Below are 27,099 nucleotides of genomic sequence, written 5' to 3' on the forward strand. Positions count from 1 at the left end.
GTATCAAATCTTTTTCCTAAAGCATACTATGTTTTTTTAAGGTTCTGTATTCAACGACAGCACCATTTGTAAAAAAATATAAAGCCAATAGGTAGAATTCAGCCTTGCAGTATGATGAATGTTCCATCGGTACAAGCACTTTAGCTTACCAGATAGAACGATCCCCCTCTCCCCTGACCTGTGTACTTTTCTGGGAGGGCGGGTTAACCCCATTTAACCAGCGGAGGTTCTTTATATATATTTTTCTTTTCATAGCAATAAAATCCCAGATCCTCCACTGAACTGCAGCTAGATTTCTTCCTTTACTACAAAATATCACACTCCATAGGAATAAGAAGAGAAAGAAGAGGAGTTTGGATTTGATATCCCACCTTTCACTCCACTTCAGGAGTCTCAAAGCGGCTAACATTCTCCTTTCCCTTCCTCCCCCACAACAAACACTCTGTAAGGTGAGTGGGGCTGAGAGACTTCAGAGAAGTGTGACTAGCCCAAGGTCACCCAGCAGCTGCATGTGAAGGAGCGGGGAAGCGAACCCGGTTCATCAGATTACAAGACTACTGCTCTTAATCACTACACCACACTGGCTCTCCAATTAACCTACCCAATATTAATCTGATCTAATTTATAGTAAGGTCTGTTACTCTTATTAGCATGTTAGATGTAAGTAATGTCTTCCCTCTCCTCAGATCCTAAGTGAGTTTCTTTTCTATCATAAAACTATAATTTACAAGTCAGCGGGACACTGTTGACACAAAGGATGAGCCAGTCAGTGGTCAGCAAAGTTTTTCATTCCAAAGACTTGCTCTTAAACCATGGACAGCAAGGGGAAAATAGGGCAAATCATCTTTGCAGATTAACTTGTTTATAGAATTATTTCCAGAGAAATGAAATGATTCTGGAGAAAATTACATAACTAGTATCGATCGTGTGCAGATTACCACAGAAAGACTGTTGAACTTAAAAGTAGAAATCTACCAAATGGAACTTCTGCCTAGTAACTAGAATAACATTTAAAATTGTGGCAGGCATTTCAAGTAATAGAGAGAGTCAGAATATGCCATACCTCCCAAAAAGACCTCAAAATGTGTAATCAGCTCCCCTGGCAGGAAGAACACACAAATAAATTTATACATTGGCAATAAGGATACTTGAGAATTGAACTTTTTGGCCTTAAAATCAAAGAGCTATTCAGGTTAAGTTGTCCAGACCTTAAAAATCCAGCCAATGTATGTTATTTCTTTCAGAATAACTCAGCTCACTGGTTGGTTGCAAAGTGAAAATGTTGCTCTGAGCGACTTGCCCAAAGAGAAAAAATAAACATGTTTAGCGCTGAAGGCAGAGGGCAGTTGAACCATTTCAGCAACCCACAATTAAGCAACAAGCAATGTAGAACCTATATCTGTTGCAAGGGGCAAGTGGTAAAAGCCAGTTTACAAGTAACTTCACAGTCTTACCTATCCAGAGCAATGGCAGGAAAGCTAAGGATGGTCACTGAGCAGAAGACTTTGTGCAAGAACTTTATGATCTTACAGAAGACCATGGTGTAGATCCACCAGCAGCAGTGTGGACTGGCACCGAGGACTATGTCAAAAGGCACACAGACTAGGCTGGCACAGATCCCAGAGCAGGCCATGTTCTTAATAAACCGGTTGGTTACCGACTTAAAAACTGACATCCTGCACGTTGACCACAAGACCATGAAGTTTCCTGGACAAAGGGAAACAAAATTAAACCATGAAAGATTCTCTCTCACGTAATAGGCACACACATATAAACACACACATTTATATATTAAAATATTTGAATAAGATTTGAGCATACAATTTATTCACTTATGCAGGCTCTTTCTTAAACGGTCATTGTTTCTAGCTTCCTTACCATTTTTTAATTTTAAATGTAGTTTTAAATGTTCTTAACCACCTTGAGTGGTGCAAAAGCACTAACTAGAAGGGCAGGCTTTAATTTTTTTTTACATAGGTAAATAGATAAATTTAGATGCTCTGTAATCATCTTCCCACAGTTTCCATTTGCAATGTGGAATGGTAGTTTCAGTTGCATGGACTCCATGTGTCTATTCCAGTGAAGTTTGGGACACAGGTCCACTATTCTTGCCATTGACAGCCATCCAGCTACAAGGCAAGAGTGAAGCTGGAGCTAACTATGGGATAGTTTATCACACCATATCAATATTGACTAATTAATGCATCTGTTAAGGGCATGGCCCTTGTTAAACTGAATTTATTCTGCTCATTGAATTCTAATGTACACGACTATGATAAATATCAGTATCAGTGCTATTTTTATACAAAATGAGGTGCTGGAACTCACCATGAACACCTCCCTTGTTCTCTAATAATGGCAATGGCGCCCCCCCTGAGAGGTGCTGGAACTGGGTTCTGGTGAGTTCTGGCTGAAAAAAGCTCTGTTCAGTATTAAAGGTGGGGCACAATGAGTCACGAAGGCTGTCCAATATTCACGGTGCCTCAGAATTACTTTGGCTATTCAAATCTTTACTAGTATCTTCATCTGTTTGGGTGGTTATAGAAGTGGTTGGAATGGTGGCAGTAATTATCAGCTCTGCGATATTGACACTATCAGATTTCACAGCATCTTAAAAACAAACACTACTTATTTTTCATAGCGCAGAAGGCTTACTATCAATTAGTCAAAACATATTTCAACACAAATAAACTGTGAAAGAAGCTATGGCTGAAAAGCAGTTTTAAATAACTGAACAATACTGGGTCCCGTCCCCCCCCCCCTGAGCCAATTCACATAGCCATAAACTGGATTTTTTCCCCCTAGCACATGCAGCAATATCTTTTGAGCTGAATGTAATGTGCACATGTTGAACTGATTGTGGATCACTTTCTGCATACAACAAGAGTAAGCAGGAATCCTATGTGCACAGTGGGAACGATGGATTGTAGTAGTAAATTCACACATATTAACTGCACAGAAAAGGTGTGCATTGCAAGCATGTGAGAGGAGGTTGTGGGGTCATGATAGCTAGCCCTGACCCCAATACACACAGTCCTATTGGCTGCATGTTCATATTGTGGCTCATACTGAAATAAGGCCAATTATGGTAATCTGAACCACGTAGTTTTCTGCAGAGGACAGCCACTTTTGTGCGCTGTGGGCCCTCAGTTTTTTCATTATTAACATTTTGTTTCCTAAGGGATGAAGTGTGGTTTAAAAGCATATTCACTCAATCAATGGTGATGTTGCAAGATTAACATTTTACTGAAAGATTCCCTCAAGTAACAATATCTTTATGACTATCTCTCCAATCCTATACACTGCAGATAGTCCTTTATTTGGCTTTGTGCATAAATCAATGTTAAAGCAACACAATTTTCAGTACACAACACTTATATCCCCCCAACCCCCCAATAGCTTTTGGGAGTTAATGTTCAATTCTAACAATATAAACATACATCCAAAATCCATCATATTTATTGCTAAACAAAAATCTCTGTTTCTACCATAACCCTTATTGTAATGTTCCATTTATCTGGCTTCAAACCTTCAAAGATATGCTTTCGTATCTTCAGTCAGACAACAGTCTTCATCCTTCAACATCATCCACTACAGAAGATTACTTTAATTTTACCATTAATACAGCAGTAAGCAAACTATTGGGACGCGGGTGGCACTGTGGGTTAAACCACAGAGCCTAGGACTTGCCGATCAGAAGGCCGGCGGTTCGAATCCCCGCAACGGGGTGAGCTCCCGTTGCTCGCTCCCTGCTCCTGCCAACCTAGCAGTTCGAAAGCATGTCAAAGTGCAAGTAGATAAACAGGTACCACTCCGGCGGGAAGGTAAACAGTGTTTCCGTGCACTGCTCTGGTTCACCAGAAGCGGCTTAGTCATGGTGGCCACATGACCAGGAAGCTGTACGCCGGCTCCCTCGGCCAGTAAAGCGAGATGAGCGCCGCAACTCCAGAGTCGGCCACGACTGGACCTAATGGTCAGGGGTCCCTTTACCTTTACCTAAATACGCTTTACACAGCCTCTAATCTGCCCTTCTGTTGTGATACTGCCTTGCATGCTTCTGAAGGTTTCATGAAACTTGGGTCGTAGATACACGCTGTTCCAAGGACCAGAGTTTGCCCGGCTGCTGGCCGGTGGGCTGGAGCCAGCTGGGGGCCTGCCAATTGCCCCCATTCCCTTGGACGTATTCCCAACAGTGGCTTCCAGAAGGTTGCCCAGAAGGGCACATGGCCCTCAGAATATAAAAAGGTTCCCTACACCTGACTTAAGGAACACCAGGCTGTTTCCAAACAAATTGCTGGTGCCATCTTGGGACCTGAAGACATCTTCTACAGTATAAAAAGCTACGGATACTCTAATTTTCCCCCTCTTTTTATATTTTCTCCTGTAATTACCAAGGAAGCTACAACACTGATGAAGTTCTGAGTTTATTTATGTTAAAACAACCACACACCCCGGCCAAACAGTAAGATCTTTCTCAAAGGTCCTTCTCAAAGTGCCCCAGCAAATGAAGTAAGTGCGTGACAACAGGGGAAAGGGCCTTTTCAGTTGTGGTGCCCCACTTGTAGAACTCTTTCCCAGATAGGCTTGTCCACTGCCTACATTAATGGTTTTTAGTTGACAGGTAAATATGTTTTTACTTTCTCAGGCTTTTTAAAAATGTGGTGCATTTTATTTCTGCTATGATTACTTTTAGTGTTGCCTTCTGTTGTAACCTGTTTTAATGTTTGTTGCTCAATTTTATGAGCTACCGTAAATCAACCTGGAAAGTGAAGTGAAGATATGTTTTAAATAAATAATAATAATCTGCAATAGATGAGATAAATTATTATGCCAAACTGAAAAGGTTTGAAGAACTCAAACCACCAGGGATAAATTGGCTAGAATATTACCAGCTTAGGGCGACCTTTGAAAAAGATAAGACGTTAAAAGGGTTTGATAATAAAGCATCCATCTTAGAGAAGGAGGTTTTACAGAACTACCAAAAGACTTTCTCCAAAATATGTCTAGAATGACCTCCGGAATGAAAAAGGGGAAACATATATATCATATTTTTTGCTCTATAGGACGCACCCGACCATAAGGCGCACCTACTTTTTGGGGGTGGGGGAATTCAAGAAAAAAAATATGTGGCTCCTGGGGGCTTTTGTGGGAGGTGGGGGAAGGGAGAGAGCCTCCCGCAAAAGCCAGGGATAGCCGCGCGAAGCCTCCCCAGGGCAGTGGGATGAAGGCTCCCTGCTGCCCTGCGGAGGCTTCGCGGGCTACCCCAGAGCTGCTCAGGAGCTTGTAGAGCCTGGCGGGGGAAGCCCAGCTTTTCCCCCCCACCAGCCCCAAAAGGCAGATCGGGGAGCAGCGGGGGAAACCCAGGTCCCCCCCCCCAGCCCCAGGGACCACACATTCACTCCATGAGATGCATTTCCCCTTAGATTTTAAGAGGAAAAAAGTGCGTCTTGTGGAGCGAAAAATACTATACATATCTATATACTGTATTAAGATGAAAATAATACTGAAAAACAGATAAAATATGAAATGTGAAAGGAAGTGTTGTGAGAGTGATGGAAGTCTATTACTATTATTATTTTGTAAAAAGTGTTTATTGTATAGAAATATACTTTTCTTTATTCTTTTACTCTACTTTTCTTTGCATTTTTTTCTTTTCTTTATTTTTTTCTTTTTCTTTATATTATTCTTTATCTGTGGCTTGGTATCGATGTATTTACTTTGTAATAAAAATTATAAAATAAATTCTTAAATGTTCTTCTAATTTTTCTAAGGGTCAAACTAGATGTTACTTCCACTGCATGGTTAGGAACCATGCCAGGGTTAGTATATATAGTCATACCCCGGGTTGCGAAGGTGATCCGTGCAGGAGGCACATTCGCAACCCGCAGCGCCGCATCTGCACACGCGCGTGACACAATTCGGCGCTTCTGCGCATGCGAGAGCGCCGAAACCCGGAAGTAACCCGTTCCAGTACTTCCAGGTTCAGCATGGTCCGCAACCTGAAAACGTGCAACCCGCAGCGTTCGTAACCCAAGGTATGACTGTATTGTATATGGCTAGATTTTTACTGGGACTGCAGTGCTGGGTGGGGGTGGGACAGTTAAGCCTTCTGTCACCAGGTCACTTTCTCCAAAAAATCCCCTGCCCCATGTCAATTAGCTCAGTGAAGGGGGAGTAACAATTGCCACCAATGGCATTTTCCACATGTCCCTGTATGCTGGGGTCCTGACGAACATCTTGCTCCCCCCGCCTCATTAAAATGTGCCTAGTATTAACTTTTAAAATCCCAATAAGCTTGCTAATTACACAATAAAATGACGTTGAGGGTAATCTAGAGGCAAATTTGGCATTTCCCCTCAATAACATCTCTGTTCTGGCCCAGATTCTGTTGCCATTCAACTTAGAATAATGTCGACAATTAACAACTGGCACAGATCTTTTTTTGAAAAGTCTCTACTACCCTGACTCAAAGTGCATTCAATAGGCTCCCCTCTGTGAACCTGGAAAGTTAATTTGTTTTGTACCAATCCTTACAAGAACACCCTAAAGAATGTTCCACATTCCAACTACTGAATTAGTAGAGGCTTATTAACATCCACTCCAACTTCTGCCAGGTTCCCCTTTTGCTGGCACACAGGATTGTGCTGTGACTCAATGGGGTTCTTGTTTACAGTGATGTGGATCGAGTTCAACTTGCCTTTTGTCCTATGAGTCACATTAATCCAATATTCTTCCTCTATTTCTGACCCATAGTGGTACAATTTACTTGAGTATGTTTTTCATCTCTTATGTGTACTGCAACTATATTATCTGTGACTTGTAATATTGAATCGCTGTCTCCTGAAATAATTGGATATGTTTACCGGTCCCTTTACCTTTTTACCTTGTCCCACAGAGTTAAGATACAACACACTGTTAAGTTTATTCTATAACAGATATTATTCCCTTAAAGCTGATTCATGTGTTTACATTTGAGTGATAATATCCTTGAATAGTGGTTTTGCCAGATTCTTTTCACGTGAGCAAGCAGTCCATATGCTTCCCTGAAAACTTCCTCCTCTGAAAATTGATACCATGTCAGATGGGTTTATTTGATGGGATCACTAATTATTTTCACTCTGGAATGTTGTTTCAGAGACATGTCTCTAAATGTGAAAATGAGATGCTGTAATCTCACAACTTTACCATCTCAAATAAGCACACCAAATGAGAAAACGAAGTGATGAAGACACCGTAACTTAGTTCACATGTCACACTAAGGCAACACATGGCTTATAGCAAACACATGGGCTTTGGGATCTTAGATCACAGCTGATTCGCTTCACCCTGGTCATTTTGCTGCTGCATTAGGCTGAACTAAGCCATTGTTTGGAATACACTTGTGAACTGAAGTCAGTTTAAATAGAGATTATTCACTTCCTTTTTATAACTGCATAGCACAAATATCTTATTAAGTTTATGCCTTGCTTGTGCTGTTCTGTTTACAAGCTAGACTCTCCACATTACTAATAAAGATTTGAAATTACTTGGTACCAATTAACAGCCTACTGGGTGAAATGTTCTTTTAAGCCAAGGCACCTGCATACAAATTTTCCACTTCATCACACAGGAGATGATCTATAAAGCAAAGAGTTTTTCTTATGAAATGACCTCTTATCTGCAAAGACCACTATGCTAAAAAAAAGGGGGGGGCGTTTGGGCAACATCCATCCAAAGTCAAGCACATGCATTTCAATTGTAGATACATGCAGTCCAGTGTATATCCATAGGATCATAGGAAGTTGCCTGATACGAAATCAGACCATTAGTTAGAGGCAGATTTAGGACACCCTGACCAGTTCCACCACACTGGGCGCCAAGCTTAGGGCAGGGCAATGTTACTATGAAGTAGTGAATAAAGCAGATCGGAGGCGAGAGGCATGCGCCAAATTTTGGGCTCACACAGGGTGCCACTGACATTTGAAAGACCAAAGTCCGCCCCTGCATTGGTTCACCTAGGTAAAAGGTAAAGGTAAAGGACCTTGGATGGTTAAGTCCAGTCAAAGGCGACTATGGGGTTGTGATGCTCATCTCACTTTCAGGATGAAGGAACTTTCCGGGTCATGTGGCCAGAATGACTTAACCACTTCTGGCGCAACGGAACACCGTGACGGAAACCAGAGCGCACAGAAACTCTGTTTACCTTCCTGCCACAGCGGTACCTATTTACCGTATCTACTTGCACTTTGATGTGCTTTTGAACTGCTAGGTTGGCAGGATCTGAGACAGAGCAATGGGAGCTCACCCTGTCATGCGGATTCGAACCACCAACCTTCCAGTCAGCAAACCCAATGGCTCAGGGGTTTAGACCACAGCGCCACCTGTTTCCCTATTGGTTCATCTAGCTCAGTATTGTCTGCACTGAGTGGCAGTGGCATACGAAGAATATGAGAATCTGCCATATATGGAGTCATACCATTTTCCAGATAGCTCAGTATTGTCTACACCGAATGACAATTCCTTCTCCAAGGTTTCAGGCAGGGGACCTTCCTAGCCCTACAGGCAGATGTCTGGGATTCAACAGAGACCTTCTGCATGCAAAGCAGATGCTCTATCAGTAAACTACATCCCCTCCCAGATAAGAATAACTGCAGTGTTAAGCATGGGTTTGCCTCTCCAGTTGAAAGAAATGGGAATTAAAGTGATTAAGTTTGGCTGGATCAGGTCCATTCTGAATTGTCAAATCAAGCTCCTCCATTATTATTTCCTCTTTTTCTCAAAAACTGTCTAATTTTCACCCATTAGCATCAAGTTTTATTCTCTTTAGGAGCACAAACAACACAGGCTGCTACTCACAGTTTCCATAGCAACAACTACTGCGTGAAAGCAAAAATCATTTTCTTGGTCAGATCACAGACTTGGTGAGTCATTTATTTCTGTTTTACACCTAACTCAGCAAAGGGAAAAACTAGTGCCAATTCTGAAGAAAACTGACTTGTTTCCGACTGCCCTCCCCGCCCCCCCCCCCGAAAATGTCACACTAATTGAACAGCAAAAAAGCTGTCAACTTTTGAAGAATATGTGATGTCTTGTTTAAAAATATCCTGGCTAGTGTCCTTAAAATTGCTTGATTCCAACCCTCCCCCCGCACTTATATGAAGGATTATTTAAACTTGAAATATCTAAGCATATTGTATTTGTGAGCTCAGCAGAAAGATATCAGACCTGTGTCAATTCTCTGATTTCGTGCTGTTTTTGTAACAGGATTATTTTTGCAGTTCCCAAGAACAAAAATGGTTTTCAAAGGTTGCTGTTGAATCAAAGAATACATACTGTGAGGTGAAAGACATGCTGAGCTACCATAAGCTGAACATGTGTCAGACATCAATGCACTTGAGGGGGAAAGATAACTAAATGATATCTATCCTTAACATTAAAAACCACAAAATGGAGAGGAAACCCATCGATTGTAAAACAAATGGGGAGAAATACACTGTATATAAATCTTCCTGAGAGTAATAATACAAAACAATTCAGTAAAAGAACATAATTTATTTTATTTTATGGCATTTATATCCCACCTTTCCTCCAAGGAACTCAAGGCGGTATACACACTACTGTTCCCCATTTTATCCTCACAACAACCTTGTGAGGTAGGTTAGGCTGAGAGGCAGGGACTGGTCCATGCCCCCCCCCAGTAAGCTTCATGTTTGAGTGGGGATACGAACCCTGGTCTTGAAGGTCCTAGTGAGGCACTCTGAGCACTAAACCACCACTGGTTTACTGTGAAAATAGATTTCAAAATAATCATTGGATGCTTTAAGAACACGGCTTGCCAGTCACTCACATATTCCAGCCTGTGTCTTATCCATGGAGTATCACTTAATCTTAAATAATCCAAAATTTACAAATTAGAAAGAACTATTATCCTTTCTATTTGAAACTATATCCATGTAAGATGATAGCACTATACAGGAAGAATATCGTTTTTATAAGAGCAGCTTCAGGCTCCTTAAGAAATGTTGGCAGAACTGAATTCACAGTCACTTCCATATTCTTCATAATATTTGAAGGGGAACTTAGACATTTCCTTCTGAGGAAGTGAAGAAGATGTTCTGTTTCAGACATCAGACAGAAATGCTGCAAGACAAATGTAGTTGCGTGTTGAGGACCCCCAGGACACACACCCCCAAATAAAGACACAGTTCATACAATTTTTCGTGGTTTTTTTGGCATAATTTTGGCCATAACTTTATTGATTACAGCATGTGAGTGGTTGCTTAGGCATTGGTTAGTGACTATCTGTTCCCACTTAGAGGTAGGAACAGAACTGACAACTGCAAGCCTGCGAAAGTCGGTAAGGGTAAGCATTTTTGGAGAGAAAATAGAGCTGGGTGCCAGACCCTCACCTCTCCCCAAATGCTCCCAGGGGCTCTTGCTTGGCCCTAGCCCCTTGCCAGGGGTTCGGACAAGAGCATGGCGAGCCCCTGGATTCCTTTACTGGAATTCCCTTGCAGCAGCAGCAGCATTGGAAAGGCCGGCACAGCCAACCACATCCCCTCCACCAACCAACATTAACCAATGCCTAACCACAACCTTACAAGTTGTGACGATTTGCTATGCAGTAAGCAAAAACCAAATGGCACCAGCCAGCCAGCCAAATGGTAAAATCCCTACCAGGCCCCTGCTCCAAAGCAGACGACCCCATGACAGGCATAGCAAGGTCAGCACGAACAACCTTAAATAGAGGGAGAGTGGGTGGGTGATCCGATGCACGCAGCGAAAAGAGGAAGCTCAACTCTGCACACAGGGAATAAATAGCACCCCAGTCAATCAACTTTGCAACATTAAATTCTCCCCAGCGACAATTGGAGGTGCCCTATCAGACTCGTGGCCATCCATACTAACCCGCCCAGCAACAGGGGATGTCCTGGTTGCCCCCACTGCAACATGTGCTCTCCATAAAGGAGAACCCGCTTTGTAATACAAGCTGTTGAATCTTCCTTTAATGTCCAAAGCGGCTCACAGGTATTAATGAAAGCATGAGAGACGTCAAAAATGTTCATGGGGGAGGCAGGGGAGACTGAAATCCGTAGCTCAAGAGGCAAAGATTTCTGAAGTACTGGGGAAAGTCATGAAAAGAAAACACCGATTTTTTGCAATGTAGAGGTGATTTTTCATCAAAATAACGATAGAGGAAGGCTTAATGAACCCCTTCCCATGTTGTGTGTCCCCATAAGAATTATCCCACCACCTGTAATTAAATAAAGAAAAACCAAGGAGCTGACTGCAAGTGATGAAATTGGTGTTATTGTGTAGGCATAGGTACCTAGGCAGAGAGATGCTGTCCAGATTCTGTAGAACAGTGGAAACAACTAACCATAACACCGTTTGTGTGACAGCATGATTCATAATGTGACACCACCGGGGGGCTTCACCCAGGGGGCTTCAAGGGCATTAGCTGCTATTTGCAACCTCCCCCAAAATTCAACAAAGCTTTACTTGTTCATTTTCACAGCATAATATACTCTTCTGAGAAACTGGTCGTTGCAGTAAATTGCTCCAGAACTACATAATCACTAATTTACTAGTGTGGCAATCATCTTGGCTGTGAGTCTTGGAAGACCTGCTCCCTGCCTTGAATGCTTTTTTTCCCTCCTGGCCTGGGAGGGAAGGGCCCTGACTGACTCCAGCTACAAAATCAGAGGCTGCTGAAGAGGCCAGAGACCATCTTGGCTTTTCTTCATGCGGACACAGGACGTCAAGCTTGAGCTTCCACAGCCACCAGCCACCACAAACCACGATTAACAGGATTAGTAGCAGCAACAGCAGTTTATGTTCTATGCATATGATATTTTATTCTCCTGCTAATTGTGCTGTTTTAAATGTGCATTCTATATTTGACTTCCTTTAGTGTGTTTTTTTGAAGATAATTTTTTGGTTAACTTTGCTGCGCTGAATGTGCATTCTGCACTTGACCTCCTATGTAATGTTTTATTTTGAAATCTTTAAGATAACATTTTAGTTTCCTGTTCATTGTCTTGCTTTGAATGCATACTTAGTTTCTGACTTTCTTCTCTAATACCTTATTCTGCATTGTTTTATTGATGTTTTAATGTAGGCTGTAAACCGATACGAGATTTCACACACCCCCTACGAAAAATATGAAGCAGTATAGAAATGAAATAAAAAGAAAAAAGAAAGAAAAGAATGAGACAAGTCAATTGTTTCTGTTTTTCCATTTGCACTTTTGTTCGAGAACTGTGGGCGTTGAATAAATAAAGAAATAAAGAAATAGATAAAGAAAGAAAGAATGAAAACACAGAGCACTGCTCGGAGGTGCTATTTCCTCCTGAGTTAATGCAGTTATTTTTCATTAGCAATGCAGCATACACTTTGGAAGTGCCCAGAAGCTGTATTTTACATTACTGCTATCAAATGCTACAGGTTATTCTAAGCCAAGCAGTGCAGCTACCATCCCATACTTGCAGCCTACAGTACAGGAACAGTTTGATCATTTGATAATCTCATTGTACAGTTTGGCCTTCATGTAATGTGTACGAACAATATATTATCTAATAACTATGTAATTACATATCAGGAGAATTGATACTGACACAAGCAAAAATTTCACTGGTGCAAATAATCAAAGATAGGTAGCTGAAAGTAAATGTTTAATTAGGAAATGAGATAGTAAGAGCTTTGCAAATTAATCCAATAAGACAAATCATATACTAAGTCCATTTTCACATGAGACCTAAAATGCACATATGAGCGTCTCTTGTGTGCTGGAGAAACCAAAAGCTAACTTGCAATCATTTTGTTCTGGAAGGAGAGTGTTGCATGGGATTAACTTTAATTAAACTTGCTTGTGTTTCAATTGCTTTCTGCTCTAGTTGTCTGATCTGCTGGATTTGAGAGGGCTGCTTCCTCTGAATTGCTGTGCAGCAAAAAACAATATGATCACTCTAATAGTCATACAGCATATTGAATGATGTTACTGCAATAGTTACTTAAAAGTCCAAGAAATGATTACGGAAAGTATACAGTGTTGATTATTACTGCATATCTTTGATTGACTAAGCGTCTGAGAGTAAAAGCGTGTATTTTTGTTATTGAGCCTCCAGCAGATAATTTTCTGCCTACAAATATCTGAAGATCTACTGCCTTATAGCTGACATTTATTAGTCTTTATGGTAGCTTCCACCAACCTGGTACCCTCCAAATGCTATGGACCACATATTGTTATTAAATTTGTGCACCTCCCTTCATCCAAAGATCAAAGGGTGATTCACAACATAAAACTACATGAGAACAGAAAATACATAATAAAAGAAACAAACAAAAAAATAATCCCCCTCACACAAACTCATTTAAGAGGCCATAGAATGGTCAATCAGTCAAATGCCTGGTTGTAAAGAAACATTTTTGCCTGGCACCTAAATATAGGTAATGAAAGTGCCAGGCGAGCCTGTGGCCTTCCTATAGCTAATGGGAACTGTAGTCTGAAATATCCAGAAGGCATCAGGTTGCTGAAGTCTGCTTTAAGGCAGCAGACTAATCATGGCTATTCCACTGGAAATACTTGGAAAGAGCTTCAGTTAAAAAGAAATGACGTTTTCATTTTTAGCCTTTTTGTAAATATAGAGATGTCAGACTCACGCACTGTACGCATCAGATTCCAAGTTCAGTCCTCAGCACCCTCAATTAAGAGGATCTCAGGCAGTAAGACTGGGAAATGACCTCAGGGCGCCCCTCAGAACTTTGGGACTACAACTCCCATTACCTCCAACCAGCAACTTGTGCCTTAGGACTATGCACTTGTTTAGGAAAGGTTGTAAAGTCAATGCCCAACATATGCAAGCACCAATGAACACCAACACAAGGTGAGAGAGGGCTGACAAGTGTGACTCTGTTACTGCACCATGCACTCACTTGACAAGATTTATCTAAATCTGAATATAGGCATGGCACATTAATATCTTTAGCACCCCCACTGAGTTGAATTCTGTTCGAATTTTTCATACTGAGCTTGAGCACCTCCCCTGACCCTTATACAACCGAAATGCCCTCTTTAAAAAACAACAGAAGAAAGGGGATTTTTGTGTCAGATTATTTCTTCCAATTCTGTGTAATCAAATACCCAAGTCTTATCAATTTCTTTTTGCTGTATACGGGACTTGACTTTTCCAGATTTCCCTCCTATAAGGAGACATGTTTTAATTGACTGGTGCCAATTAAAATCATTCCAGTTTCTTCTGGCACACAAGATTTCAGTGCCTGTGTTCCACTTTGCTGATTAAAAACTGGTGTGAAAAGCGACACACAGGCTTCACCTACAAAACTGGCAGCACTGCTGATTACTTCACATAAAAGCATTGCCATTAAAAACAGCCTGCAGATAACAGAACCTGTTAGCGAAATATGTATGCATGTATATCAAGATGAAATCTATTTCAGGGTAAGTTTTGTTTATTTTTCTCCTTTTCACTCTTTACTTTGTTATCTTATTCAAGATGACGAGATACCTTTCATTTAGTTCATGTTGCTAGGAAACAGAACATCATGTTGGAGAACAAATGCCAACAACAGAATCAAATAATTTTCCCCCTCCCGCCCCTATGCACACCTACACACCTGCCCAGAGTTTGCATTACTTCCCAATATTTCTTCTTATCATAAACAAGAGCACATAAATTAAAGCAGGAAAAGACAATGGACCCAATTCAGTGAACAGTGATCTGTGCATGGTTTTGGCATATGGCTTACTTATGCTGCACTGCACATAAAGGACTACTGCTGTGTGGCCCAGAGTCAGACATCCATGAACACAGCAGCATGAACACACCTAATATAGTACTTGGGGTGCCATTCATGTCAGGAGCAACTGCCCTTAGATGCAAACTGGGGCCCAGTAGGCTTGGAGTGTCTCCTTGCCAATTAGGTTTTGCTGCAGCAGTGTAGCGATGAGCAGCTACAGGGTTTTGCACGGAATATGCTAACATCCAAAGAGATTTTAGCATATTCATTTGGACCACAGAATTCTAGCATGGATATCAGGGTGAGGTGTGTTGAAGCCGTAGAATTCTGCAAAAGAAAATAGAGGTAGAAGACTGGATTTCTCACAGTGAAATGCTAAGCATTTACACTCAGAAGTAAATTTGTCTAAATTCAGTGGAACTTACTATTGAGCCTCTTATTATTGTGTTAATGACTGCAGCCTTAAGAACCAAAATCAGATCTACCCCCTTACCCCAATACCCAAGTACAGAAATTTGGTACACATCATAAAGAATATGTGCACATTTTCTAATTCATTCAAGATGTTATCTCCAGGAAATATTAGCTCTGTCCGTCTCCCCTACGCGTCCTGTCCACAGACATAATTGATTTGATTTGCACTTTAAATGTCTGAATTATATGAACTAGGAAGCTGAATTTCCATGGCTAAGATACATAATTTCTTAGCAATGTTTCATATTTCACCAGACACCATTAAGCAATAACAACACAGCAAAAGTCAACAACAGCCCCACTCAATGTCAAAACTATTGTGTGGCAGTGGTAGGAAGGAGGAAACAAAGGGACATCCACTATGTGTTTTAGAACTGGAAACCACAGAGGGAAATTGGTTTCAGAAGCGTAGAACTCCATGCAAAGTCAAATCAGCCTGAACAGATTGCTTCATTGCCCATTGGTAGAGATAATGGAGAAAAGGCAGTGAAGCACGAAACAGGTAACATAGTTGAACATAGTTGAACATTGTCTCTAATACTGCTATGGGCCAAGTGGAACAGATTGTATAACTGAGGGCATCAGGTGGGATCTGCATGGGGATGTGGCAAAAAAAGGTCTTTCCATGGCACGTGGTCCATGAACCTACTGTAATGTCTGCGAATATGCAGCTGCCCACTTATTAAGCCACGAGTCTTGACATACCTCAATCTCCTAGCTGTTCCTGGGAATGCGGATTGGGGACAGAGAAATTCTCAAAGTGACGGAGCAAGTTGTTTTGCAAGTATTTGCAAACGTCATTGCCGAAACAGAGAAAGGCTTGCCACAGGGAAGCCACTTTAGCAGCGCCCCTGCAGCAAATGAAATATGCTCCATGCTGAGACACAAATCACCCCCAAAGCAAGCGTATATTTAGCAATCGTCTTGATTTGTTTTCACAAAATGTGCACGGAGGATAGATGACATCACCATCAAGTGGTGGTTATCCTGCACTTTCCACTGTAGTTTTCTGTTACTTTTCCTACCACAGAAGGTTGGGGGGCGGGTGATACAAGAGCACTCTTTAGTTATTTGCTATATTCTGCACTATCTCAGCAGCTGAGCATCTGCTTTACAACCAGAAGGTCTCAGATTCAATCCATAGCATCACTAAGTAGGAAGAGACTCTCTGTCTAAACATCTGGAAAGCTACTGCCAGTCAGCATGGACAATACTGAGCTAAATGGACTCAGTATAAGGCAACTTTCTATGTCCCTAAATGTTCACCAATATATGAGACAGTTTGCAAATATCTCATAGCAAATTTCCACCCATAAACCAGTTTTGGCAAGCTTCAGAGCGGATTATTCACATCACTAATTCATGCCAGCATTTGATATCCTTCTAAACAGTACAGTTTATTATGGCAAAAATGATTCATATGGGCAGCTAATACAAATCCAATTTGCTTTTATCTATATAGTCCTGTTCCCAAATGGGACAAACAATGCCCTATGTGGCAGATTTCTTTTGAGGATAAATGAGGAAGTCGAATATTGTTCTATGCCATCAGTCTGATTTCCATGAAGTTAAGAGAAATTAAATTAAATGTATTTGGAAAATCATAATAGGCAATGCTTTCAGACACAGTGAGATCAATCCATAATCTTTACAATTCTCAGTGATTTTTTTTTATGCTGTTTTGAGAAAGCACTCTGCCATAATTTAGAGCCCCCTATTGACTACTAAAATGTGGTATTCGTGACTGCTGCCTGCCATACATTGTCTCTGCAAGGATCCTGTATTACACTGTGGTTAAGACTCATTACACATAATTTGCTACATGCAAAAGGCACAGAAAAAACAAACAAAATGTCCTAAAGGTTAAAGCAGTAGTTTTCAACCAGTGTGCCATGGCACCCTGGGGTGCCTTGAATGATGGTCAGGGGTGCCGCGGGCAACACTGGCCTCCATTTCTCTTTCCTTCCCTCCCTCCTCTGATACCGTTTCATGTCTCTGCCTCCCAAAGGCTTGCATGGCTGTTTGTTGCAGCAGCCCTGGCTACAAGCTCCTCAGGTGAATGGTGCCTCTGGGGCCGGCCAAGGGCTGCTGGTTGCCAGGAGCTGAGGCAGCCACAGAGTAAGCAAGCTAGTGTGTGAGGAAGCCCAGCCAGCCAGTTAGCCAGCCTTTGCTGTTAGGAATGGACAGATAAGTGGGAGGCCAGGCAGACAGACGCTGCATTGACCTTTCTTGTGCTTTCTGTGTGTAAGGCCTGCCTATGAGCTGAGTGCCCGGTGCTGAAGGAGAGCCTTTCTGCCTTGCAGGCCCAGTAGCACCCAGTGCTGCCACCCAGCGTAAGGTTCTAGCCTCACATTCACCTTTGCCCAGTCTCCGTTGGGAAACTAAGGCGGGGAGCTTCCTCTTCCCAGGCCCCAGGCGTGAGGAGGCATCTCTCTTTGGGGCAGGGAAGACAGCTCAGTCACCAGGGGCAGCAGCAGCGGCTATCAGAGGACTCCCAAGGAGAGGGGAGAGGAGAGGAGACTGAGGGAACAATCCACAAGGGAGGGTGTTTGAAAAGGGGTGGGAGGCTGCCGGCTCTGCAGGCAAAGGGGTGACATAACTGGGCTCCTGAGCCCCACAGGGGTGCCACAGAAAGACTGTAGTTGGTCAAGGGAGCCTCTGGGTTAAAGGTTAAAGGACAACAACATTAGAGGGTCAGCACGCCATGCCATTTGAAGGAGATTAGTATTTTGCAATCTTTTCTACATTTTGCATAGCCTAGTAAGGCTGGACAGTTGCCCAGAGCAGTCCTTGGAAGTTTGATGGGTTGACTGATCTGAGTCGCTGACCTGGCACAATCTGCAATCCCCACTGCTCAGAAACCTAATGGTGAATGAAGGATTGCAGAGCTGAGCAGCAGATTCCCACTAGGGGGCACGGTGTGCTATCTGAATGCAATGTTTCACTTCATCCAGGCAGGAGGACCCTGCTCAGGGCTCATCCACACTCAGTTTGTCCTGTGATTTCTAGGAGTCCAAGAGGTTTTTCTTTTGTCCCACCACTTTGCCCAGGAAAACCCGCTATCAGGTTTTCTGCGAATTAATGTTTGTTCTGATTCAGCAGTAAGCAGTGAGTTTTCTCAGGAAAAGTCATGGGACAAAAGAGAAACCGAGAAATCGCAGGACAAATGGACACAACTCGAGTCCCTTGAGCATCTGGGTGGAATTTCTACTAGCCAAACTAAATACAGTGGTACCTTGGTTTGCATACGTTTTGGTTTACAAACATGTCAAACCCGGAAGTGTGTGTCCCGGTTTGCAACCTTTTTTGGGGATTACAACCCTTTTCTTTTTTTTTTTGGATTACGAACAAATTTATTTTGGAGGCCCCATTGGCAAAAGCGCCCCTTGGGTTACAACCTGTTTGGGTTTACAAACGAACCTCCGGAACAGATTATGGTTGTAAACCAAGGTACCACTTACAGGTAGGTAGCCGTGTTGGTCTGCCATAGTCAAAATAAAAAAATTCCTTCCAGTAGCACCTTAAAGACCAACTAAGTTAGTTATTGGTATGAGCTTTCGTGTGCATGCACACTTCTTCAGATACACTGAAACAGAAGTTGCCAGATCCTTCTATATAGTGAGAAGGTGGGGAGGGGTATTACTCAGAAGGGTGGTGGGAATGGGAGATTTGCAGATAGCTGAGATGAGCCTGTTGACGACTCTTAACAACTGCAATAGGTCTTCCAGGAAAAGGCAAGGGGTGAGAAGGTGAAAAATGAGGTACCACTGTACAACATAGGAGATCCATAATTAGGATCTCACCTTTTAAAAATAGTTCAGAACTCCCGAGAGACATTAACGGGATGAGGCAAAAGGTGCTGAGAAAAGGAGTGCTAACCCCACTTCCCAATACCATTTTCCTGATCTAAATCCCCACCCCCCACCCCCGTTGCTGGTTGACCTGCATACTGGTACCATGCAAATGCAAACCCAAAGAGTGCTCACCAATGCTTCCTCCTCATCCTGGAAAAAAAGTGACAGGGTTTAACCCTGGGCCATTGTTGTTCAATGTCTTTATAAACGGCTTGAACTGAGGAAATGAGGGGACGCTCATCAAATTTGCAGACGACACCAAACTGAGAGGGGTAGCTAATACCTCCAAAGATAGATTCAGGATTCAGACTGGTGAACAGGGTCCAAACTAACAAAATGAATTTCAGCAGAGGCAAATGCAAGGTTCTGCACTTACACAGGTATAATCAGATGCACAAATATAGGATGGGGGACACCAGGCTTGACAGCAGTATATGTAAAAATTATCTAGGAGACTTTGTAAGCTGCATCACCAGAAGTATAATGTAGAAGAGAAGTAATAGTACTTCTCTATTATGCCTTGGTCAGGCCTCACCTGGAGTACTGTGTCCAGTTCTGGACACTGCAGTTTGAGAAAGGATATTGACAATCTGGAACATGAACAGAGGAGAGTAACTAAGATGATAAAGGGTCTGGAAACCAAGCCTTATTAGGAACAGTTGAGGGAGCTGAGTATGTTTACCCTGGAGAAAAGAAGACAGAGCAGTCTTCAAATATCTGAAGGGTTGTCACACAATTGACATCCCAATTTTAGTATTTTTTTAATTGGAAGCAATTCCCATTGCTTCTGAAATAACTTCCACATAAGTGCTTTGGAAGACAGTTTGTAATTCTCACAAGGAACGCCCAAGCTCTATTTCTATTATCAGAGAAACTAGTTTTCACACAAAAATAGCCTCTGGCAAGAAAAACTATATGGCCTCAGGTATCGCAGCTGTTGGCAGGAAAGTGAAAACCAAAATATGTCAACTGCGGCTTAAGTAAGGTATCTGTCACCAGTTCTTCTTAGCTGAGACAAAATTATGCTGACCTGTATAGATTCTTTTATTCTGGGCCTCTATCTGTATCATGCTCAGTAGAAATCAGTTACACTGGAAACAAGGCTAGGAATACGACTGGAAGAAAAGCTTAAGTTGCCAGATATTAAAAATCACATGGAAGATTCAAAGCCTGTCTTCTTCTTTGGTGATCACTCGTAGCCGAGTAAGATTGTCTTCCATAAACACGGTTTTAAAAGTGAGTCCGTAAGTGACTGTGGAGGCCAATTCTGGATCCACACATCCTTCCACAGTGGGGACATTGGTTTCCGGTCGGGAGTTGATCACGGTGTGGATTTGCCAAGCGTGCCTTCCTCTTAGCACGTTTCTCCCTTGCGTCCTGAGTTCGAGTGTCTTCAAAGCCCATGACACCTTTGGTAAAGGCTGTTCTCCAACTGGAGCACTCGCAGGCCAGTGTTTCCCAGTTGTCAGTGCTTATACTACATTTTTTTTAGATTTGCCTTGAGACAGTCTTTAAACCTCTTTTGTTGACCACCAGCATTACGCTTTTCATTTTTAAGTTCAGAATAGAGTAGTTGCTTTGGAAGACGATCATCAGGCATCCGCACAACATGACCAGTCCAATGAAGAGGATGTTGAAGAATCATTGCTTCAACACTGGTGATCTTTGCTTCTTCTAGTACACTGATATTAGTTCGCCTGTCTTCCCAAGTGATGTGTAAAAATTTTCAGAGACACCGTTGATGGAATCTTTCGAGGAGCTGGAGATGGCATTTATAAATGGTCCATGTTTCAGAGGCATATAGTAAGGTTGGCAGTACAATAGCTTTGTAAACAAGCATTTTGGTTTCCCTGCGAATGTTCCAGTCCTGTAGCTGGGTATTCGGATGATTTGATGGATTATTTTTACACTTTTTCTGACTATGGACAGAAAGTCAAATCAGTATTGTGAAATTCTAGGGGTGAGAAAGAAAACATTGTTTCTTGGCCTTCACTGCCTCTTCAGGGTTGCTAGATCACAACGCTGAAGCCTGAATTGACAGAATTCCCACCAGGGTCTGGACTCTAAAGCAGCTGTCCCCAATCTGATGCCCTCCAGCTGATTTGGACTACTGGGACCAATAGGTGTTAGAATACAGAACTGCTGAAGAGCACCAGGTTGGAAAACTCTCTTGTAGACCTAGCAACCCTATACCCTTCCCTGCCCTCTTCCTTCCTACCAATTGTGTACAGGCCACCCTGTCTATGGGCCCAACATGTAGTTTTGCCCCAGTCACACTTTCTCCTTCCTGTCTCCTTCCTTCAACTTTATGTCCCCACTCCCACCCCAATAAGTCTCTGCTTTTCAGGCCACTGCAAACTTTATCCAGTAACCTAACTTCTCTAGTACTCTGGTGTCATCCATTCCAAAGCATACCCCACCTTCATCTTACCCAGGGCTGGCCCTACCATTGGACAGAGTGAGGTTGTCTCAGGCAGCCAGTTTTTAGTGTCATGAAAGGGCAGCAAATGATTTATTTATTTTTAAAGGTTGTGGGAGTTTCTTCCTTGGGTTCCAAAATAGCTTGGCCAACATAGGTATTTTGCATGTCCCTTGACTGGGGGTGAACATGAGTCAGGCAGCAAAGCATTTTGGACCAGCCCTGAGCACTGTGATGAGAGCCTCTCCTCTCCTTGGCCTCAGCTGCCTCCTGTCTCCTCTGCCCTTTTCTGCAACCCTCTTCCACCTACCCATCCTTCCTCGGGCATCTAGACAAAGTTAGTTTGCTCAGTTAATATGGGGGATATAGATATAGCAGTTGCATTTTGGTGTTTCCCGTTTATTTGTTTTTGTATTTTTCAATATCCTTTGGGGGGGGGGGGAGTCTCACTTTGAAAATACAGTTGTAGCACCACTGTTTATATAGACTGACAAAAGGCTTATGAGTTACCTGGTAGAAGGAGGCACTGCTTGCCTTAATTTCAAAGCAGCTCCTGCTTCCCTTGCCTGTTTCTATTAGCTGTTTCCTGGGCAAAGTCTTCAAACAGCAGTGTTGATTCAAAAGGAAATAGCTGGTTTGGGAGCAACCTAGGTTATATCTCCCACATATGATTTTTTTTTACAGAGTTGGGGCAATATGCAATACACTCGTTCCATTAAGACAAGGATTCCAGGTTCTGCAATGATATCTCGCCCCTCTCCTCCCCATGTGTGCACCCTGCTCCCTGCCCCAAATTTGCTCCAGAGGGTTGAGGGGAAACCCAGAACAGATTTAGGGGACATGTGGGGGGGAGAAGAGAAGATATCCTGTTGCACAGGTGGAGATCCAGGTTACCTAGTACTACTCTGGATATAACCCATAGTATCTAAACAAAAGACATCTCGGCTCCAGGGGCAATAAGAGGGCAGGACAGGAGAGTTATGTAACCTGGGCCTCATACTCAAGGAGGACTCAAATTGAGACACTTGTTACTTTTTAGGCATTTGATAAGTTTTGCAATTTGTTTTTATGTGCATTTGACCAAAATGTGACTTCAGCTAAAGAAGCAATTCTTAAGTAAATAAGAATTTCAAAATATGTGTTTTTCTGGGTACCTTAGTTGATTTTTGTTTTATTTTGTTGTCATTTTTATATTAACTGTGGCTGGAGAACTCAAAAGCTGGAAATGGCCCAGACCTTCTCAGCTCATAGCTTAGGTTTCCAACTACTACACTACTAGAGGTCAACAAACAATATATCTGTGTGGCTGTTTCCTGATATATCAGGGAGAATAATTACATTCCTAGCCATCTTGCCTCCGTTCTTCTTTCTTGATAATTCTGTATTTTGGCCAGCTCCATTCCTGGACTTCCAGCAATGTACATAGCACAGAGTAAATGCCTACTTCCTTCTCTTTTCCTCTATAAGACAGCAAATTTAATCATATTGCTGCATCCGCATATCCCATGACTGCCCCACAGTGGTGTTAATGGTTACCATGCGTTATCCAGAAGCACATAGTTATTACTGCATTAGACACTGACACATAATTCTTATATACATGGCATTAAATTCTGCACATTTTTATTGTCAAAAGGAGGTTCTTTCTTGGCCATCCTTTCATTAATGAGTGAATACAATTCAGAAGTGCCTTTCAATAGAATATTGGACAAGACATCTCTGGTGAAGCACATGAGGAAAGTGTTCCCATAGCAACAGAAAGCCAGGAAAGATCGCAGAATTCCTTTCTTTAACCCCCACTTCCTTTAGATTGTCTTTCACAATAGGTGCTTCTAATCTAGAGAATCAAAAGAAGTTTTTGGTTATTCAGGATTTTCTTCAGCAACACGCTTTGAGAGTGATGGAAATGGATCTCTCAGCCAGTCCCTGATCTTATCTAGGCAATTCCTATGTTCTTAACTAGTTAGTGAGGAAGCTAGCAACAAAGCTCATTAAAAATCATGTTATAATCTGAATTATGTGGCTATGAAGGGGGTTTGACTAGAAGACCCTTGGGGTACATTCCAACTCCACAATTCTATGATTCTATTAATGTAGTATTCAGTATAGATTATGCTAGAGAGTTCAGAGCGGAATTCTGTATCAATGTGACTCTCTTGAACAAAGCAAGGGAGAAAACTATTCAACCCTCTAGATATAAAATTAGGATAAAATACATATCTGGTCTTAAGCATGCTCAGGTCTTGTTCTCAGTACAGGGACGAGAAGTTCAAGAAAAAGGAAACGGAACCAGAACACTCGCTCACATGTTGCACTCAGGGCCACAATAATCAGCCAATCATTTGAATAAAGCCATCATTTAGCAAAATGAATGGAGATTATATGAAACAGCAACATAATAAGTCAACTAAAATGAGAAATTCTAGATGAGTGTTCATAACAGTCTCTTGCAGCAAAACCAGCACTACCTTTTGGCACATGAATGACTTACAAATTTATTGTGGCGCGACCTTTTGTTGGCAAGAGCCTGCGTCATCAGATGAAGGAAGCTTGCAGGACAACAAATTTGTTTGTCTTTTTAAGATGCCACACGACCTTCTTGTGTGATGTTATGCTCGAAAACCGATATGACCCTTGACCAATGTGAGCCTTGCAATGGTCTCAGAGCAACCAGAATATTTAGCATAGCCTGCAATCCTTCACCACCTCAATGTGCCCTTTTACAGATAATGGTACAAAACTCTGATGATGTCTCTTTCTTGCCTGGATCAAGAATAGAGAGGGTCCTGTGAGTATGTGTAAAAACTATCCAGACTACAAGGGTAAAATTTACATTAACTGCACCACTCACTGCCTCTAGCCCTGGCTAGCACTGGCATGTGGAGTAAAAACATAAGAAGAGCCTACTAGATCAGGCCAATGGCCCATCTAGTCCAGCATCCTATCCTCACAGTGGTTAACCAAATGCCTGTGGGAAATCCACAAGCACAGTCTCCTCTCCTATAGCTTCCAGCAATGGTGGTTCAGAAGTATTGCTGCCTCCCAACATGGAGGCAGAGCATAGCCATCATGGCTAGTAGCCATGTATATCCTTATCCCCCAACAGTGGCATAGCGTGGGGGGTGCCAGGGGGGCAGGCCGCACCGGGCGCAACATCTGGGGGGGGCGCGCTCGCTGCCTCCGGAGTCACCGAAGAGCCTCGGGCGCAGGCTGTAGCGGACCCGCATGTCTCGCGGAACCGACGAGCTGTGCGCGCGCCCGGGCTGAAGGCGTCCGGCAGGCAGCGGCTCTCAGCGCTCGTCCGGTCCCGCCAGGCAGCCCCACCTCACACCCCCGCCTCCGCCGCTGATGCTGCAGCTGCTGGGCCGTTGCATTTTCCTCGCCTCTCTGCCCCCCTCCTCCTCCGGGCAAGCGGCGTCATTTGGGCGGCAGCGCCAGCGGCAACTCGCAGGTTAGGGGTTAGGGGGGGCGCAAATTACGTGCCTTGCCCCGGGTTAGAGGGCGCAAATTACTTGCGTTGCCCCGGGTGCTGACAACTCACGCTACGCCGCTGTCCCCCAAGAATCTGTCCAATTCTCTTTTTAAGCCATCCAAATTGGTAGCTATCACTGCCTCCTGTGGCAGCAAGTTCCCCAGTTTAACTATGTGTTACGTGAAAAAGTACTTTTATTTTATCTGTCTTGAATCTTCTAGAATTCAGCTTCATTGGAAGTCCACGAGTTCTAGTGTTATGAAAGAGAGAGAAAAAACTTGTCTTAATCTACTTTCTCCATGCCATGCTAAATTTCTATCATGTCACCTTTTCTCTAAACTAAAAAAATCCCAAATGCCATAAGCTTTCCTCACAACGGAGTTGCTCTGACCCCTTGATCATTTTGGTTACTCTTTTCTAAAGCTTTTCCATCTCTACAATTGTCCAGAAGGAAACACAAACCCTGGTGAGCACACCTGGTACCCCTGGAATCATGCTAAGAGATTGGGGTGGCGTGTAACAATATTAAGGAATCCAACTTATACAGTACAGTGGACTTTTACGTTACCTTCGGGTAACAACTTTCGGGTTGCGAACACGGCAAACCGGAAGTGTATAATTCCGGGTTGCAAACACACACACGAAACGCTCTGTGCACCGCGCACATGTGCAGAAGCGCTCTATTGCGCCACACGCGTGCGCAGACATGGTGCCTCTAGATGTGGACTTTTCGGGGTACATAAGGACCCCCGGAATGAATTAAATTCATATCTGGAGGGTCCACTGTACCAGTCAGTACAACATTTTTTAATAAATTCACAATCCACAATATTTATTTTGGTTTGAAAATCTGTGAAAACTCCAAATAATTGCATTGGAGAGTAAAAAAAAAAGTTTTGGATGTTTGCATAAACTTACACCTTAAATAAAAAAGTAAAAACAATGGTTTACTCCAAATATTACCTAAAAACGAAGAAACTGTGGCATTCTTCAGCAGCCAGTTCAATTAATCTACAACATCCACAGGATTTTAAAATGTTCATGGGGAGGAGGGAGGTCATTATTCAGCAAGAGATCTCCATATACCAAAATAGGTGTTCCCAAGTGGCTCGCACATATTTATGCCATTTAAATATGCAGAAGGGTGGCACTGCATGGAGAGAGAAATGGCACGCAATACCTAAGGGTGTGCCTAGGATGCTCCCGCAGAGCGTACACGTTGCTAAACACATTATCAGTACAGTCAATTATAAACACTCATGGGGGCTAGGGGCGGGAGGAAATTCCAGCCACCCACTTTCCCCTGACCTCATAAGAGATAATCAGAGCCACATATATGTTCATTGGGGAAGATCATCTTAACGCAAGAGTCAGTCTGCTGCTGCCCATAAATTTCTCTCTAGTGGAGCTATAGTACACGAGACTGGTGTAGCAGGTTGACTTTGAACAGGGATTCTCCTGTTGAAACCACAGTTCACCCATGAAGCTGACTGGGGGTAGTCTTGAGAAGCCATTATTCCTCAACCTAACATCCCTCCAAAAGTACCAAAAAGTACAGTACTGGACTTGCAAAGATTTAGGCTGTAATTCTACACAACGTTAGCCTACTTAAATCCCACTGCCTCTGAGTGAACTTAAAAAGTTGAATTGTGCAACTGTAGGCCTTACCCATTGTTTTACCCATTATGCTTCTTATTTCAGCAAAAACATTCAAACCCATTTTTGCACAACCTTACAGGGGGAGGGACAGGGTTGAGGTTCAACAAGCTATTTTTGTACAACGAAAGTAGAGCATTTTTTAAAATGTAAATGTGCACTTATATAATTGTCCCAAATGTTATCACAATAAGGTATTCCTTTGTACTGAAGAACCAAGAGCACACAAACATATTTCTTCTTCGGTTTGAGTTCTTAAAAGAATTATTCTCAAAAAAACCACACATGTGCTTACATCAAGGAAAACTGACACATAAATATTCAAGTGATACCAACTTGTCACATGCCTAAAGTTTATTACTATTGTTATATATTTATTATACCTCGGCCTTTTTCCCTAAGGGGACTCAAGGCGGCTGGAAGTGCAGCACCCAATGTTTTTATCTTAAGAGATAATGCAACAAAGCGGAATTGTCCTTCCTGCT

At 42.5% G+C, this 27,099-nt stretch overlaps 1 protein-coding gene across 2 annotated transcripts in view; it reads right to left on the reverse strand.

Annotated features, from left to right (window-relative positions):
* GPR176 (G protein-coupled receptor 176) overlaps positions 1–27,099 on the reverse strand; it is a 33,971-nt gene that overhangs the window by 2,831 nt on the left and 4,041 nt on the right. For both annotated transcript variants that reach the window (XM_081209046.1, XM_081209045.1), the window contains exon 2: positions 1,455–1,707. In XM_081209046.1, the coding sequence (XP_081065172.1) occupies positions 1,455–1,699 (245 nt within the window). In that variant the 5' untranslated portion in view covers positions 1,700–1,707. The remainder of the gene's footprint in view (positions 1–1,454; positions 1,708–27,099) is intronic.

This window comes from Podarcis bocagei (genome assembly GCF_964188305.1).
Source record: "Podarcis bocagei genome assembly, chromosome: 1".
NCBI classification, from domain to species: Eukaryota; Metazoa; Chordata; class Lepidosauria; order Squamata; family Lacertidae; genus Podarcis; species Podarcis bocagei.